The following is a 14,140-nucleotide window of genomic DNA, read 5'->3' on the forward strand; positions in this document are numbered from 1 at the left end:
GGCCGCGCTGACTCTGGACTTAATAAAGCACAGTGGACCAACACCAGCAGATGACGTGGCTCCCCAAACCAACACAGACTGTGGAAACTTCACACTGGACTTCAAGCATCTTGGATTGTGTGCCTCTCCATTCTTCCTCCAGACTCTGGGACCTTGGTTTCCAAATGAGATGCAAAATTTGCTCTCATCAGAAAAGAGGACTTTGGAGCACTGAGAAACAGACCAGTTCTTTTTTTTCTTCTGACGGTTTGTTGTTCAGGAGCGGCTTGATTTGAAGCCCGTGTTTGAACCAGACTGAGAGACCAATTAAAGGCTCAGGAACCCTTTGCAGGTGTTTTGGATTAATTAGCTGATTAGAGTGGGACACTTTGAGCCTACAATACTGAACCTTTTCACAATATTCTAATTTTCTGAGATGTATAACAGGGGCGTAGGAGTGACTTTGAACCTGAGGGGGCGCTTAAATGCTCATTTCTAATGACTTTTGAAAACAGAAAGTACTTAGTGTGGCTGAAAGAGGGCGTTTTGTAGTGAAAGAAGATGGAGAATAGCCGGGTTATTAAAAACAGTCGGGTGCACAATCAGAGAGAGACGCAGTGTAAAGTAACTAGAACAAAACCAACTACATACCATAAACAGCTGCTAGTTAATGTAGCTAGCCACAGCAGCCACAGCTTCCTGTGATGTTTCCTGTGTCTCCCTCAGTCCTGCCACTCCCTGTTCTGTGGTCACTTCTTCTCACATCTAGGAAAGCAACAAATGTTTGTCAGTACAGAACTGGCTGTAATGCAAACTCTGATGACTTCCCACAGGCCAAACAAAGTCACCAAGCAAGAATGGGAAAACATCCCACTTTTAAGATGAAAGCAGTCGGTCTCTTCAGGTCCCAGACCCTCAATGAACATGACCCAGTCCAAACTCAATTAAAACATGTTGCTGATACCAAATTCGAAACAGTTGTATAATTTTCCAAAAACACTAAAATTTCTCAGTTTCAACATCTGATATGTCAGTGTGCCAACTTTTTGGGAACATTGTAGTTAATGTTACTAAACGGGGTTGTATATCAAACTGTACTGCTTCAAATGTCTTGCACTGTTGAACTGTTGTTGGGGTTGTGAGAGTGTTTAGATCCTCAAACAGAAAACAGTGAAGAAAAAAATAAATAACACCCTGATGAAAATGGAAATGTGTGGTTTAAGAGCCGGAAGAGACTAAGGGGAACTTCTCTTAAGATGTGCGTGTCTTCAGAATGAAAATAACACCTATTGTCTATGTAAATTACAAAGCTCCAAGGCTCATATTTCTTCACTTTGTTCCAGGACGCAGCAGCAACAACACAGGTACTTTGCTTCTGTTACATTCATCCTCAAATGTGTTAATTTTGAAACTGCTTTAAATATCTTTGTTATTAATAGCAGCATCGTGATTTTTGATGAATAAACTAAATATGATCATTGTCTGAACTGACATCAACATGACAAAAATAATCACATTTTAAGATTTATTGTTGTTGAATTTGTGCCATTTTTTACGTTTCAGGCTTTTTTTTATTTAAAGCCTGGATTTTTTAAATCAGTTATTGGTTTTTTTACTGTTTTATTCTCCAGCCATGGGAGATAAACACTATGAACATCTTTCACGTAAGATTGTTTAAAAAACAGTTCTTGATTTCCTGATAATTACAGATTTGTGTTTTCATAATATTTTGTCTTATCTGAACATGTGTTGTGTATTTGTCAGTTCTCAGCGAACCATGGAGGACAATAAACTGGGGGTGAGTGTGTCCACACCATCAATGTTAACTTTCACAGCAGAAACCGCACCTATTAACTTGTGATTGATTGTTTTTTTTTGTTTGTTTCCTTGTTCGATGATCTCCTGATTCATTTCTCAGTTGATGTGTGACATCAGTTCAAAATGACTTTCGTCTATACTCAAATGTTTCCTTCCTTGAGCAGAGACAAACAGAGCGCTCTGCAGTACGTGAAGAACTACAAACCTCATGATGAAGGCCAGCAGCTCAGGATTCTTCTTCATGGCCCAGCTGGAGCTGGAAATTCCAGTTTTATCAACTCTGTTCAAAGTGTGTTACATGGCAGAATGAACACACTGGCTTTAGCGGAAAACATCAATCATGACAGTTTCACCAGGAAGGTATGAAGAACTTTTCATTGTGTTGATAAAGAAAATATCACAAATTCATTATTCCATAATACAAACTTTGCAATAAAGGGTATACACTCACCTAAAGGATTATTAGGAACACCATACTAATACTGTGTTTGACCCCCTTTCGCCTTCAGAACTGCCTTAATTCTACGTGGCATTGATTCAACAAGGTGCTGAAAGCATTCTTTAGAAATGTTGGCCCATATTGATGGATAGCATCTTGCAGTTGATGGAGATTTGTGGGATGCACATCCAGGGCACGAAGCTCCCGTTCCACCACATCCCAAAGATGCTCTATTGGGTTGAGATCTGGTGACTGTGGGGGCCATTTTAGTACAGTGAACTCATTGTCATGTTTGAAATGATTGGAGCTTTGTGACATGGTGCATTATCCTGCTGGAAGTAGCCATCAGAGGATGGGTACATGGTGGCCATAAAGGGATGGACATGGTCAGAAACAATGCTCAGGTAGGTCGTGGCATTTAAACCATGCCCAATTGGCACTAAGGGGCCTAAAGTGTGCCTAGAAAACATCCCCCACACCATTACACCACCACCAGCAGCCTGCACAGTGGTAACAAGGCATGATGGATCCATGTTCTCATTCTGTTTACGCCAAATTCTGACTCTACCATCTGAATGTCTCAACAGAAACCGAGACTCATCAGACCAGGCAACATTTTTCCAGTCTTCAACTGTCCAATTTTGGTGAGCTCTTGCAAATTGTAGCCTCTTTTTCCTATTTGTAGTGGAGATGAGTGGTACCCGGTGGGGTCTTCTGCTGTTGTAGCCCATCCGCCTCAAGGTTGTGCTTGTTGTGGCTTCACAAATGCTTTGCCGCATACCTCGGTTGTAACGAGTGGTTATTTCAGTCAAAGTTGCTCTTCTATCAGCTTGAATCGGTCGGCCCGTTCTCCTCTGACCTCTAGCATCAACGAGGCATTTTCGCCCACAGGACTGCCGCATACTGGATGTTTTTCCCTTTTCACACCATTCTTTGTAAACCCTAGAAATGGTTGAGTGAAAATCCCAGTAACTGAGCAGATTGTGAAATACTCAGACCGGCCCGTCTGGCACCAACAACCATGCCACGCTCAAAATGGCTTAAATCACCTTTCTTTCCCATTCTGACATTCAGTTTGGAGTTCAGGAGATTGTCTTGACCAGGACCACACCCCTAAATGCATTGAAGCAACTGCCATGTGATTAGTTGATTAGATAATTGCATTAATGAGAAATTGAACAGGTGTTCCTAACAATCCTTTAGGTGAGTATATTATTATTATTAGTAGTAGTAGTAGTAGTAGTAGTATTATGTACTTTTCAGCTAAGGAATATTTAATCATATAACACGCCACGCTACGGACATGCCTAGAAACCAAAAGTCACAGTTAGTTTTCAGCGTCAATGTCTTGAGACACTGAGACACAGTCAAAATTTTATGTTGATCAGATTAATTATGTAGGAGTTCATTAAAGTATGGACCTTGTACAAAGCAAAAGGTCAAATGGCACTTTCAAATCAAAATGGCTGACTTCCTGTTCGGTTTAGGGTATGGGCCTAACTGTGGATTCAGACCCAAAGCGGATTTAATCTTCATGTTGTTTTATTTCTGTACTACTGCTGAGTGTTGACACACAATGCGAACACAACCCGCGATTGCTACAGTGGTTTGAACCCAAAGTAAACATTTTGCTGGGATTTAATTGAAACGGATCAAACTGATGCCGAAATAACTACAATGTGATGCAGATTTGTTAAACATGAATTCATGCTTTGTCTGTCAGCAAGACAGCAGGACAACAACTTTTAAAATGCTTGTTTTCTGAAAGGAGTTTGTAGGGATCAGGGCTATGCTAACTTGTTCACAGCAAAGTACGACGATAGCTGGATAGATCACAGAGCTCTGGGTGCCTAAAACAGTGGACGTCAGACTCGCTGCTGAGAAGTGTGAGTGAAGATAAATCAGTGTTTCAATCCCAAAAATTTAAGTAAAAAGTTAATTTAGCAGTTAACTGTTAGCTCCTCCCGCCGGTAAACGGTGCATTTGTCAGAGCAGGATCTGGTCTGACTGCGGGGATTTATTTGTCCAAAGTCTCCGGTGCTTCTCCAGCCTCTCTCCTCCTCAGCGCCCCGTCACTCAGCAGCTGTTTGTCGGCCGGCAGAGACTCTGTCCCTCTCAACACAACACTGAAGCCGTCAGTGACGTCCAGACAATCTCAACACTGATAGGCTATTGCGACACAGAGTCGTTAAGAAAAAATCTGAGTTAAGAAATTTCAACTGAGGCGAATCCCCTCGCGTCCCCACCAGCATGTCCTGTGAACTGGCCGACGGGAAATGGTATTTCTCAGTGTCGTCGCATTGACTGTGAATGCACAGTAAGAGGCTTTTTTGTGGATCTAGGTGGAACGTGGGTGGATAAGAGATCATACCATCATGTTGTAAGACATGTGTATTGACACAAATAAACTGCCTGAAACATTGACACTGAAAAGGCTTCAGAGCTCCACTGACTTCCTGTTTCCGCTGCTGTTGTGGTTAAGATCTGTTTAAGTTGAGGCGACTTGAAAGAGAAACCAGCTCTGACTGTTGATAGGAGTAGTTCTGACTTAGCGGGCGTATAAGAACTTCTTGCTTCTTTTTTAGAATACATGAAAACTCACTGTTAAATCCTTCTGCTGATCATTAACTGTCAAGAAAGTGATCTGTATGTAACCACATCATATTATACATGTATTTACTGTAGAGTTACCTGTCAGTCCATATTCCTTGTTTTCTCTCTGTTTGTAATAGGCTAAATAGTCAACCGTTTGTCGATAAGAAGAGTCTTAGTAGACCAAGTTTTCATTGGTCACTTAGTCGCAGCCGGTTGTTCCAACACATACAGAATCTTTGGTGTTTATACGTGCTGCTTATAAATATAGCTTTGAAAGGCTTGTTGTTACAGTTGACACTGTTACTGATAACATAATTTCTTTGCTCTGAAACTCAAACCATATGTTGATGGCCTAAACATATATATTACTGAACTTTGCCTGGATTTATGTTGCCATCTGTGTTTTGGACTTTTCCTGCTACAACCACATGTACACCTGTTTTCTGTTGTTGAAGAATAAACGCTACAAACTGTATCAGCGCTTCAAAGTGTTTTACATTTGGATCCACACCTCACTTTACCTGCCTCCAGGGTGCGATTTTTGTAAAAGACAATGAAAATTCAGGCATGTTCAAAGGTGTAACAGGGACGCTGGGCTGCCTATCATCATCGAAACAGATAATCAGATTGTGAGGTTTATTGCAGCTTTAGGAATATTGGCTGCCTTCCCTTCAACACACAGCTCCGCTGTTCACCTAAGCAAATGTGTCGTGAGTGTTGATAGACTATTATTAGCGACTTGTAACCAATAAGACAGTGCCGTGGGCGGGACATTAAGCAAGACTCCAGCCTGGTGATTACCTACAGACAGAGAGGCAGCTGGATCAGAGCCAAAGTAGCGCCTTTTCTAATTAATTTAACACTAACAAAACTACAGATCGATCCGAACTGTGAGTTTTGTGACAAGTTGCATCACTATTGAAGTAGATCACTCTGAGGGGGGGATAAAAATTATATATATTTTATTCAGTAGAGGCAGGGATATAGAAACCAGAAGAGGGGAAATCCCCCTCCCCCCGAAATTTGCACACTGCCTGCCTCTGTACTTGGCCAACCTCGACACCTACCTGAGAATTGATGTCTGTTTTTTCTCTATAGTGGTAATAAAATAATAACTGTCCTTTTCTCTGTATGTGCTTTACAGTACACAACCTACAAGATCCAAAAAGAAAGTCCAGAGTCCTTTTACCCTTTTATCCTCAGTGACATCATGGGCCTGGATCCAATCAAAGGTGTCCAAGTGGAAGACATCAAACTGGCTTTGAAGGGACATGTGAAGGACGGTTACAGGGTACAGAAGCTACAATCTTTGCAGAACATTTTCCCATTCCCATTTTTGTTACTGTTGATTAACTGGATTTCAATTTGTTTTCCAGTTCAAACCTGAATCACCGTTGTCAGAGGATGATCAGTTCTACAACAAATCTCCCACTGCCAACGACAAAGTGCATGTTCTGGTTTGTGTTGTTGGTGTCAGCAGAATACATCAAATGAATAATATAACTGTAGAGAAGATTCGGAACATCAGGCTGGAAGCCAGTCACCTGGGTGAGAACATAAATCTCTGATTATTCTTCTCTTTATTGGGTTTTAATAGATCACACTGATTGGAATACGTTGTATAAAACATTCACCTCCTGCAGCTGTTTGTAGTTTCCATCATCACAGAGAAGAGCAGCTGTGGTCAGTTTCAGTTTATATCAGTTACATGATTCAGTAGTTTTGTGTTCTCCTGGCAGGAATTCCTCAAGTGGCCATCCTCACCAAAATTGATTACTGTTCTGAAATCAAACAAGATTTAAAGAACATCTACAGGAGCAAGTTCCTGAAGAATAAGGTAGGTTTAATAGGTAATATTATGAATTTGCAATGTTGGAGTTTGAGTTATACAGTCAGAATGGTTTCAATATTTGAGACCACCGTTCGGTTTATTTCTCCCTATACCAATTTGATTCTAAATACCCAAACTCGACTCGGCCAAATCTCTCACCAGTCATCGATCATTTAAAGACATGTAAACCTCTGGATTAAGAGCATTCCTTTGCTTGAAACCTTGCAAGATAAATTCAAATCCTGCCTTTTTTCACATCTGACCAATTCCTACATGAAGAAATTACTAATGAATTGTTGTACGCAGCCTCCCAACCCTGACAACACGGCGTTGTTGCAAAGCTGCAACAGGTATCTTGTTTAAGATCAAGCCATTTTGATTTTTGACTGCAAACAGGAATCAGAATCAGAAACAGATTTATTGCCAAGTTGTTTTTACACGTTTTGGCCACTAGGTGCGCAACAATAATAAAACATAAACATAAACCAAGTAGAGACAAGTATTTACATGTAAAATAAGAGAATCAGACTCAGATCTCATATTTTGTGCAAACATTAATGTGGGAGGAGAGCAGGGCATGGTAGTCAGAGTCAGTGGGGGACCCAGGCCTTGTTAATGAGGCTAGCTGCAGACGGGTAGAAACTGTTCATGTGGCCTGAGGTCTGTATGCAGATCCAGGACGGATGTTAGATTGCAGCCCTTGTCCTTGGCAGTGGCAGCAGCGTACCAGATGGTGAAGGAGGAGGTGAGAAGCAGTGTAGAAGTGCACCATCATTGTCTTTGGCGGGCTGAACTTCTTCTGCTGCCTCAGGAAGTACATCCTCTGCTGGGCCTTCTTGGTGATGGAGGTGATGTTCACCTCCCACCTGAGGTCCTGGGAGATGATGGTGCCCAGGATGTGGAAGTGGAGTCCACAGTGGTGACTGGGGAGTCAATCAGGATGATGGGGGAGGGTGGGGCTGTGCTCTTTCTGAAGTCCGTGACCATCTCCACTGTCTTCAGTGCGTTGAGCTCCAGACTGTTGTGGCTGCACCAGGTCACCAGATGGTCGATCTCCCACCTGTAGGCGGACTCATCCTCACCTGAGATGAGCCCAATGAGGGTGGTGTCATCTGCAAACTTCAGGAGCTTGACAGACTGGTGACTGGAGGTGCAGCTGTTGGTGTACAGGGAGAAGAGCAGAGGGGAAAGAACGCAGCCTTGAGGGGGGAACTGGTGCTGATGGTCCTGGAATCAGTGACATGTTTTCCCAGCTTCATGTGCTGCTTTCTGTCCGTCAGGAAGTCTGTGATCCACCTGCAGCAAGCAGCAAAAGCAGAGCTTGATAGATGAGTGATTCTGAAAATGCATATATCTGTTTAGTGATGCCAACATCTGATCCCCTTTAAAGTCAGTATGAGTCCAATAGATCGGATCGATGCACTGAGCACAAAAGCCTTTAACGCTCTGAGATGTTAACTGAGATGTTGTGATCTTTTTAAATGTAGATGGAGCAGTTCAGTGCAGAAGTGGGTATTCCCATGAACTGCATCTTCCCTGTGAAGAACTACCATGAAGAAATCGACCTCAACAATGACGTTGACTCGCTGCTCCTGAGCGCGCTGACAAACATCATCAACTTCGGAGAAGACTGCATCAACTTCAAAAAGAGTCAGTCTGAATGTTGAGACATGTACAGGTTTGGTCCTCAGTGCTTGTGTTTTCAGATCACACTGTTCCATACTCAGCATAACTATAGTACATGTAAAGCATGGATAAATTAGCCAGAAGTTCCTTTTCATTGGTGGTGTTGTGGAACAGTTTTTATGTTTAATTTCTTGTGCTTCTTTGTGTTTTCTTTGCCTTCAGTCATGTTGGAAACAAGTTTTTTTTTTACTGTTATCCTTTGGATTAAATTTTTTCTGTGACTGATGATCCATGAAATAAATAAATGTTTCATGGCAGCATAAAAAGGCTGAATTTCATGCAGTAGGGGCGTGAGAGGAGGGGGGAAAGGGAATACCATTCTGGGGGGGAAAGTATGGAAGGAACAGCGTTTCTGCTCCGATTTTTATAGGGAGAATTCACTAAAGTTGTTTTACACACTTTTAAAATTATGAAACTAAAATAATTTATTGTGGTTTATGCACCACAAATTCAGTTACTGCCCATACAGCCAATGGGAAGGTGACATTTAAGGGTTCCTGGAACTAGTCCTCAAAGTTCTTTGTCAGCGTTTCATTCCCAAGCCGTCACATATGGACTATTTGTCACGTCTCTTGGCATCCGGCTACAACACACATGGTGCACTTTAGTGCCATTGTTCAACGCCTACTATATATAACCAGAAAAGTCTAAGTAAGGAGGTAACTGGGGTGGGTGGATGGATGGGACAAAAAACAAACTTTCACCCATGAGACCGGTGTTCTTTTCCCGTGTAAAGCAAAAAGTTAACATTTATTATTTTTAGTGATGTTACGCTAGCTTAACTTAAGTAATATCGTTATTTTAACCCAAACCATGATCTTTTCCTAAACCTTACCAAGAAGGCTAGTTTTGGTACCTAAACCTAATCAAACTACACTACTAGGGGTGTGACGAGACGCAGCATACGAGATTGAGACGAGAGTTTAATACTGAATTATATGACAATTTTGAGCATTGAACAATTATTTAATGCTCAAATGAGACACTGCGGTGGCACACAAACAGATCTGCCTACTCACTTCGACTCACCAGGAACATCTTCACCACCTGCACATACTGATAGTGTAAATGAACAAAGTCTGGACATAAAGCCAGTGACAGATCTCACACATTTGCTACACTCCATCCTCATCATCATAAAGCAGTACAAACAAAACAAAACCAACATAAAAAAAATGTGTTCACCTGTGTAGTGAACAACGCTGTGGATTTGTGCATATTTTACATTGAATAAATTTGGAGCTACCCTAAATTCCTTTCTACTCCCCAGAGAAGAAGGGGAGGGGTGAAAGTTGCTTTCTCTAAGTGCTATCCCGACCATAAAACTGGCACCTTTTTCATTCCGAAGCTGATAACGCGGGGCCTGACTGTTAAACTGACAAAGGGACACGAACCAGCCATTGGCATTTCCCTAAACAGCCTATCAAAACTGGCCCCCCCACACATGTTTCCGTGGCAACTGACCTTATTCTTTGTTTTATTACCACATCAAAAAGGAAAACCCTGTCTCACCCAAGTGTGACATGACCCAGACACTGAACTTTCAATGTAGCATTTAATTAAATCTTTAAGTTGCCTGAATATGTTTGCCTCTATTTGAGTAGTTATGTTAACTGTTGTTGCTATCTGTTGTTGATATTAGTGCTTAAAAGAAGTTACTTGTGCAGTGTTTTTATTTTCAGCAAGACACTCCTTCATCTAATGTAATCAATGCTCGTTCATAATACTTTCCTACAAAATTCCTTTAGAAATGATGACAAAGAAATGTTTTACTATACTCTTAACCGCCAGCTTGAATTTAAGGATGAATCAACAAATTCCCCGGTTCCTAAAGAGAGACGATCTTTGATTTAATCCAAGCTTTCCTCATGTAACCTGAGCTCCCCCAAGTGGACGAAATAAGTATTACATGCCCTCGTCGGAAATGCCGTTAAATGTATAAATATCCTGACCAATAATGTGACAATTGTTTCCTGTTACCAAATGCCTAGAACAGTACAACCTTTCAACCATTGAGGTTCGATTGTAGAAAATATTTGATTGTAAGACGTGCAAATAGATTTCTTTTAGACATTAAGTTTAGAAAGGCAGTTCCTGGGGAAACCTGAGACGCCCCCTGGGGAACCACGCCCCAGGCAACAAAAGAGCGACACGCGACCTCGCGCGCACTCTTCTCTTCGCTGTTGGCTCTCTTCCACTCTGCTCTGCTCGCTGGATGCTTCGGCACGCGTGTGGCGTGCCTCGCCAGGCAACGCCCTCAGTCGACAGTGACAGGCCTTTTGTTCGCTTGAAGCTACACACCTGAAGTGCCGCGACATCGATCTGCCTTCAGTTTGTTTTATTTTCTTTATTTCTTTTGTTTATTAAAGTTATCAGTCCGTTAAGTTACACTGGACTAATTCAGGAACGACCAAGTTCCATTTTAAGCCTTTTTTGTCGAACCAACTTCACCGAGGTCAGACCAAGCCACGTGGTCTTGCCAGCTACAACGAAGGAAACCTGAAATCAGCCGAATTGCCAGATGAAGGAGGCGTTTTCAATCAGACACGGAGAACCCTGGAAAATCCCTAGCAAAAAGCCAGGATCGGGCAGCTAGAGTGGGACCAGCAACAGGCCAAAAGCAGGCTGTCGACAACCAGTAAGACTTAACCCACGTTCTGTGATCAGATGTCCATTTTAACTCCTAAATTATAGCATTAGTTTACTTTCATTAGTTCTTCTATGCCGTATGAGTCAAATGCTTCCCACAATCGAACCTCCAGGCTCATTGTTCAGAAAATGTTTGTTCCCTGTATCCAACCATCTTTTTATCACCTTAGTTAGAGAATAAATTCACTGTAATATAATCAAGAGCTGTGTGTGTTGCCTATTTCTAGTTCCTGCCAAGAGAATTGACCCTTTAGATATGAGACTGACTGATTGATTTAAGATAATTGAGCGATTATTAACTAACTGATCACTAGTAATAATTGTATAATTATTCAAAACTACCTAGAGGTCCGGAGACTCTAGGATTATAACAACTCCGGTGGTGCCCTGAAACGAGGAATAAAATCAAATTAAATAAAATGATTTTATGAATCTTAAAAATTCATAATTGGGTATCAATTCTCATTTATCAATTTATTAAAATGCATAACTAAAATTTTTAGGTCTGCTACACCTGCCAAACCTCCATTTTAAACCAATATCCCTGGAACCTGATGCATTAAAATCCGAAAGGATGCAATAAACTCATTATTGACACACCTTAATTATTTATTATTATTACTTATTTTATTGTGAATAAAAAATCTATGTTAAAAAAAGAAATCCTCTGAGATCTTCCACACACACAGATGGAGAGACAGAAGTGAAGACGAGTTGATGCTTGTTACTGTGCAGCCTAAGTGCAACATCCATTAGTAAAGCGCGAATACTTAATCAATATACTTGTTAAAATAACAAACATGTACAAAGCATAACATTTACACAACATGTAGTTATATTTGATATATTCAATTCTAATCGTGTCTGAATTTATTATAGTTAATTTAACATCCATCTGTATTATTTTAACGATTCATGTGTTTATTGTTGTTGGAGAGGAGACAGCATGAGAAAAGTAGATGTTGGATCTGAATAAGGAGCGTTATCAAAATAATCAGTAGATCTCCGCAGGCTGTGTAATCTTCAGTAATTTTTGTAAGATATTATTTATATGGCACTCAAGCTGTCATTATAATTACTAAAATCAACAAAAATTTGTTTATAAAAAAATGTGTTTTCCAGCGCTGATTTCATCAGGATTTCTAACACTCTTGTACATTATTTCATTATTTTATTTTATTTTATTTTTTTGAGCTGGCTTGTGACAAGTCACAGTAACAGTAACAGTGGACTGAAATTCACACTTTGCCAGATTGAAAGTTAACTGTGCCCAGACCAACCTGTCAAACAGTGCACACACACGCTGTAGATGAGTCTCCCAGGTGTCTGAATATACGACAACATCATCCAGGTACACTGCACAACCAGCCAGACCTGAAACTACCCGATTCATCAACTGGAAAGTAGCAGGAGCATTACGCAAACCAAATGGCATTACCTTGTAGCAATATAAACCAGAATTCAATTCAATTAAATTTTATTTATATAGCACCAAATCACAACAACAGTTATCTCACAGCGCTTTTCATAAAAGAGCAGGTCTAGACCGTACTCTGTGATGCTATTTACAGAAGCCCAACAGTTCCCACAACAGTTCAGCCTCTAACAACTGCTTTTTCGCTTCAGACACCCGATAAAACCTCTGCTTTATGGGCTCAGCACCATCAACATCTATGTCATGTTGTATAAGGTGGGTCTAGGATGGAACATCAGGGAAAAGAGTGGGATATCTCTATATGAGCGAGATCACTTCCTCACGCTTACCCTTATCTAAATGTATTACCAGGGAATCCAGGTTCTGCAGGGTTTCAGAGTTGTTCAGACGACCCTGCAACAACTCAGAGGCCACATCTACTTCCTCCTTTTCCCCAGGTCACAATCACAGATCCAGCAGCTAACACTGGCTTAACAGTTGATCCTGAAACCTCCAGCTGTACTGACTCACAAGAAAGACTGAAGGCTGGTGACGACTGTTGACGTACTGCGGTAGCGTGTCGACTCATTTCGGTGCTTGTGTGTTGGTACCGCGTTGTGCTGCTCTCACTAAATACCAGTTAAATTTGTTAGATTACAGCGGCCAACTGTCCGCTAAACACTTATTACAGTAATTTTGCTTAAGCACTCACACTTCTTTCCATCTTTTGGTGACTGCTGTTCAATCTCATAGTTGTTTTCAAAAGTTTTGGTAGCTGACGCTACAGTACTTTAGCTTAGCCGTTAGCGACTTTAGTTTAGCAGCTAGCGATGGCTTCTCCTTCTCCCTCTCGCTCTCCCACTTTCTCCTGCTCGGTGTGTCAGATGTTCAGTTACTCCTCTGCCTCCTTTAGCGGTAATGGTACGTGTAATAAGTGTAGTTTATTTATAGACATGGAGGCGAGGCTCAGTGATTTAGAAGTCCGGCTCCGCACCTTGGTAGATCAGTCTTTAGCTACTGTAGCTAGCCAGTCTCCTGAGCAGCCAGGAAGGGGTGGCTTGGTGACTGTCTGAAGGAGGAGTAGTCGTAAGCATTCAAAGTCCACGGGGCACCACCAACCTGTTCGCGCTTCTAACAGATTTTCCCCACTCAGCGACACAGCCGCTGAGAAACCAACTCTGATCATTGGCAGCTCCATTTTGAGAAACATGAATTTAGCGAAGCCAGCGGCCATAGTTAAGTGCATCCCTGGGGCCAGAGTGGGCGACATTGAGTCTTATTTGAAACTGCTGGCTAAGGATAAACGTAAATACAGTAAGATTGTTATTCACGTCGGCGGTAATGACTCCCGGTTACGCCAATCGGAGGTCACTAAGATTAATGTTGAGTCGGTGTGTACATATGCAAAAACAATGTCGGACACCGTAGTTTTCTCTGGACCCCTGCCAAATCTGACCAGTGATGACATGTATAGCCGCATGTTGTCATTCCACCGCTGGTTGTCGAGGTGGTGTCCAGCAAACGATGTGGGCTTTGTAGATCGTTGGCAGACTTTCTGGGGAAGACCTGGTCTGATCCGGAGAGACGGCATCCATCCCACTTGGGAAGGAGCAGGTCTCATTTCTAGAAATCTGGCCAAGTTTATTAGTGGACCAAATCCATGACAACCCAGAGTTGAGACCAGGAGGCAGAGTCGCAGTTTAACACACTTCTCTGCCCTTCTTTTTCA

The 14,140-nt window shown here is 41.7% G+C and overlaps 1 protein-coding gene across 3 annotated transcripts; it reads left to right on the forward strand.

Annotated features, from left to right (window-relative positions):
• The first annotated feature begins 1,227 nt into the window (after positions 1–1,227).
• LOC119909414 (interferon-induced protein 44-like) lies at positions 1,228–8,614 on the forward strand. Of its 3 annotated transcripts, XM_038727638.1 has the most exons (9): positions 1,236–1,343; positions 1,611–1,643; positions 1,744–1,777; positions 1,962–2,157; positions 2,824–2,880; positions 5,976–6,122; positions 6,208–6,379; positions 6,571–6,668; positions 8,150–8,614. In XM_038727638.1, the coding sequence occupies exons 1-9, from the start codon at positions 1,253–1,255 to the stop codon at positions 8,327–8,329; spliced, it is 1,008 nt and encodes a 335-aa protein (XP_038583566.1). In that variant the 5' UTR covers positions 1,236–1,252; the 3' UTR covers positions 8,330–8,614. The 3 variants fall into 3 exon arrangements, with proteins under 3 accessions (XP_038583567.1, XP_038583566.1, XP_038583568.1); XM_038727639.1 differs by lacking the exon at positions 1,611–1,643 and having other exon boundaries at positions 1,228–1,343; XM_038727640.1 differs by lacking the exon at positions 2,824–2,880 and having other exon boundaries at positions 1,238–1,343.
• Positions 8,615–14,140: the final 5,526 nt, after the last annotated feature.

The sequence above is a fragment of the Micropterus salmoides genome, unplaced genomic scaffold (assembly GCF_014851395.1).
Source record: "Micropterus salmoides isolate LMB-PRFRI ecotype aquatic unplaced genomic scaffold, ASM1485139v1 Ms_hic_scaffold_18, whole genome shotgun sequence".
In the NCBI taxonomy this organism is placed as follows: Eukaryota; Metazoa; Chordata; class Actinopteri; order Centrarchiformes; family Centrarchidae; genus Micropterus; species Micropterus salmoides.

Excerpts from the sequence above, each read along its gene's own strand:
- LOC119909414 (XM_038727638.1), top strand. The coding sequence starts at position 1,253 with ATGAAAATAACACCTATTGTCTATGTAAATTACAAAGCTCCAAGGCTC. Across the intron at positions 2,158-2,823 it reads ATGACAGTTTCACCAGGAAG|AAACCGAGACTCATCAGACC; the intron begins GTATGAAGAACT and ends ATGTCTCAACAG. Across the intron at positions 6,669-8,149 it reads GCAAGTTCCTGAAGAATAAG|ATGGAGCAGTTCAGTGCAGA; the intron begins GTAGGTTTAATA and ends TTTTAAATGTAG.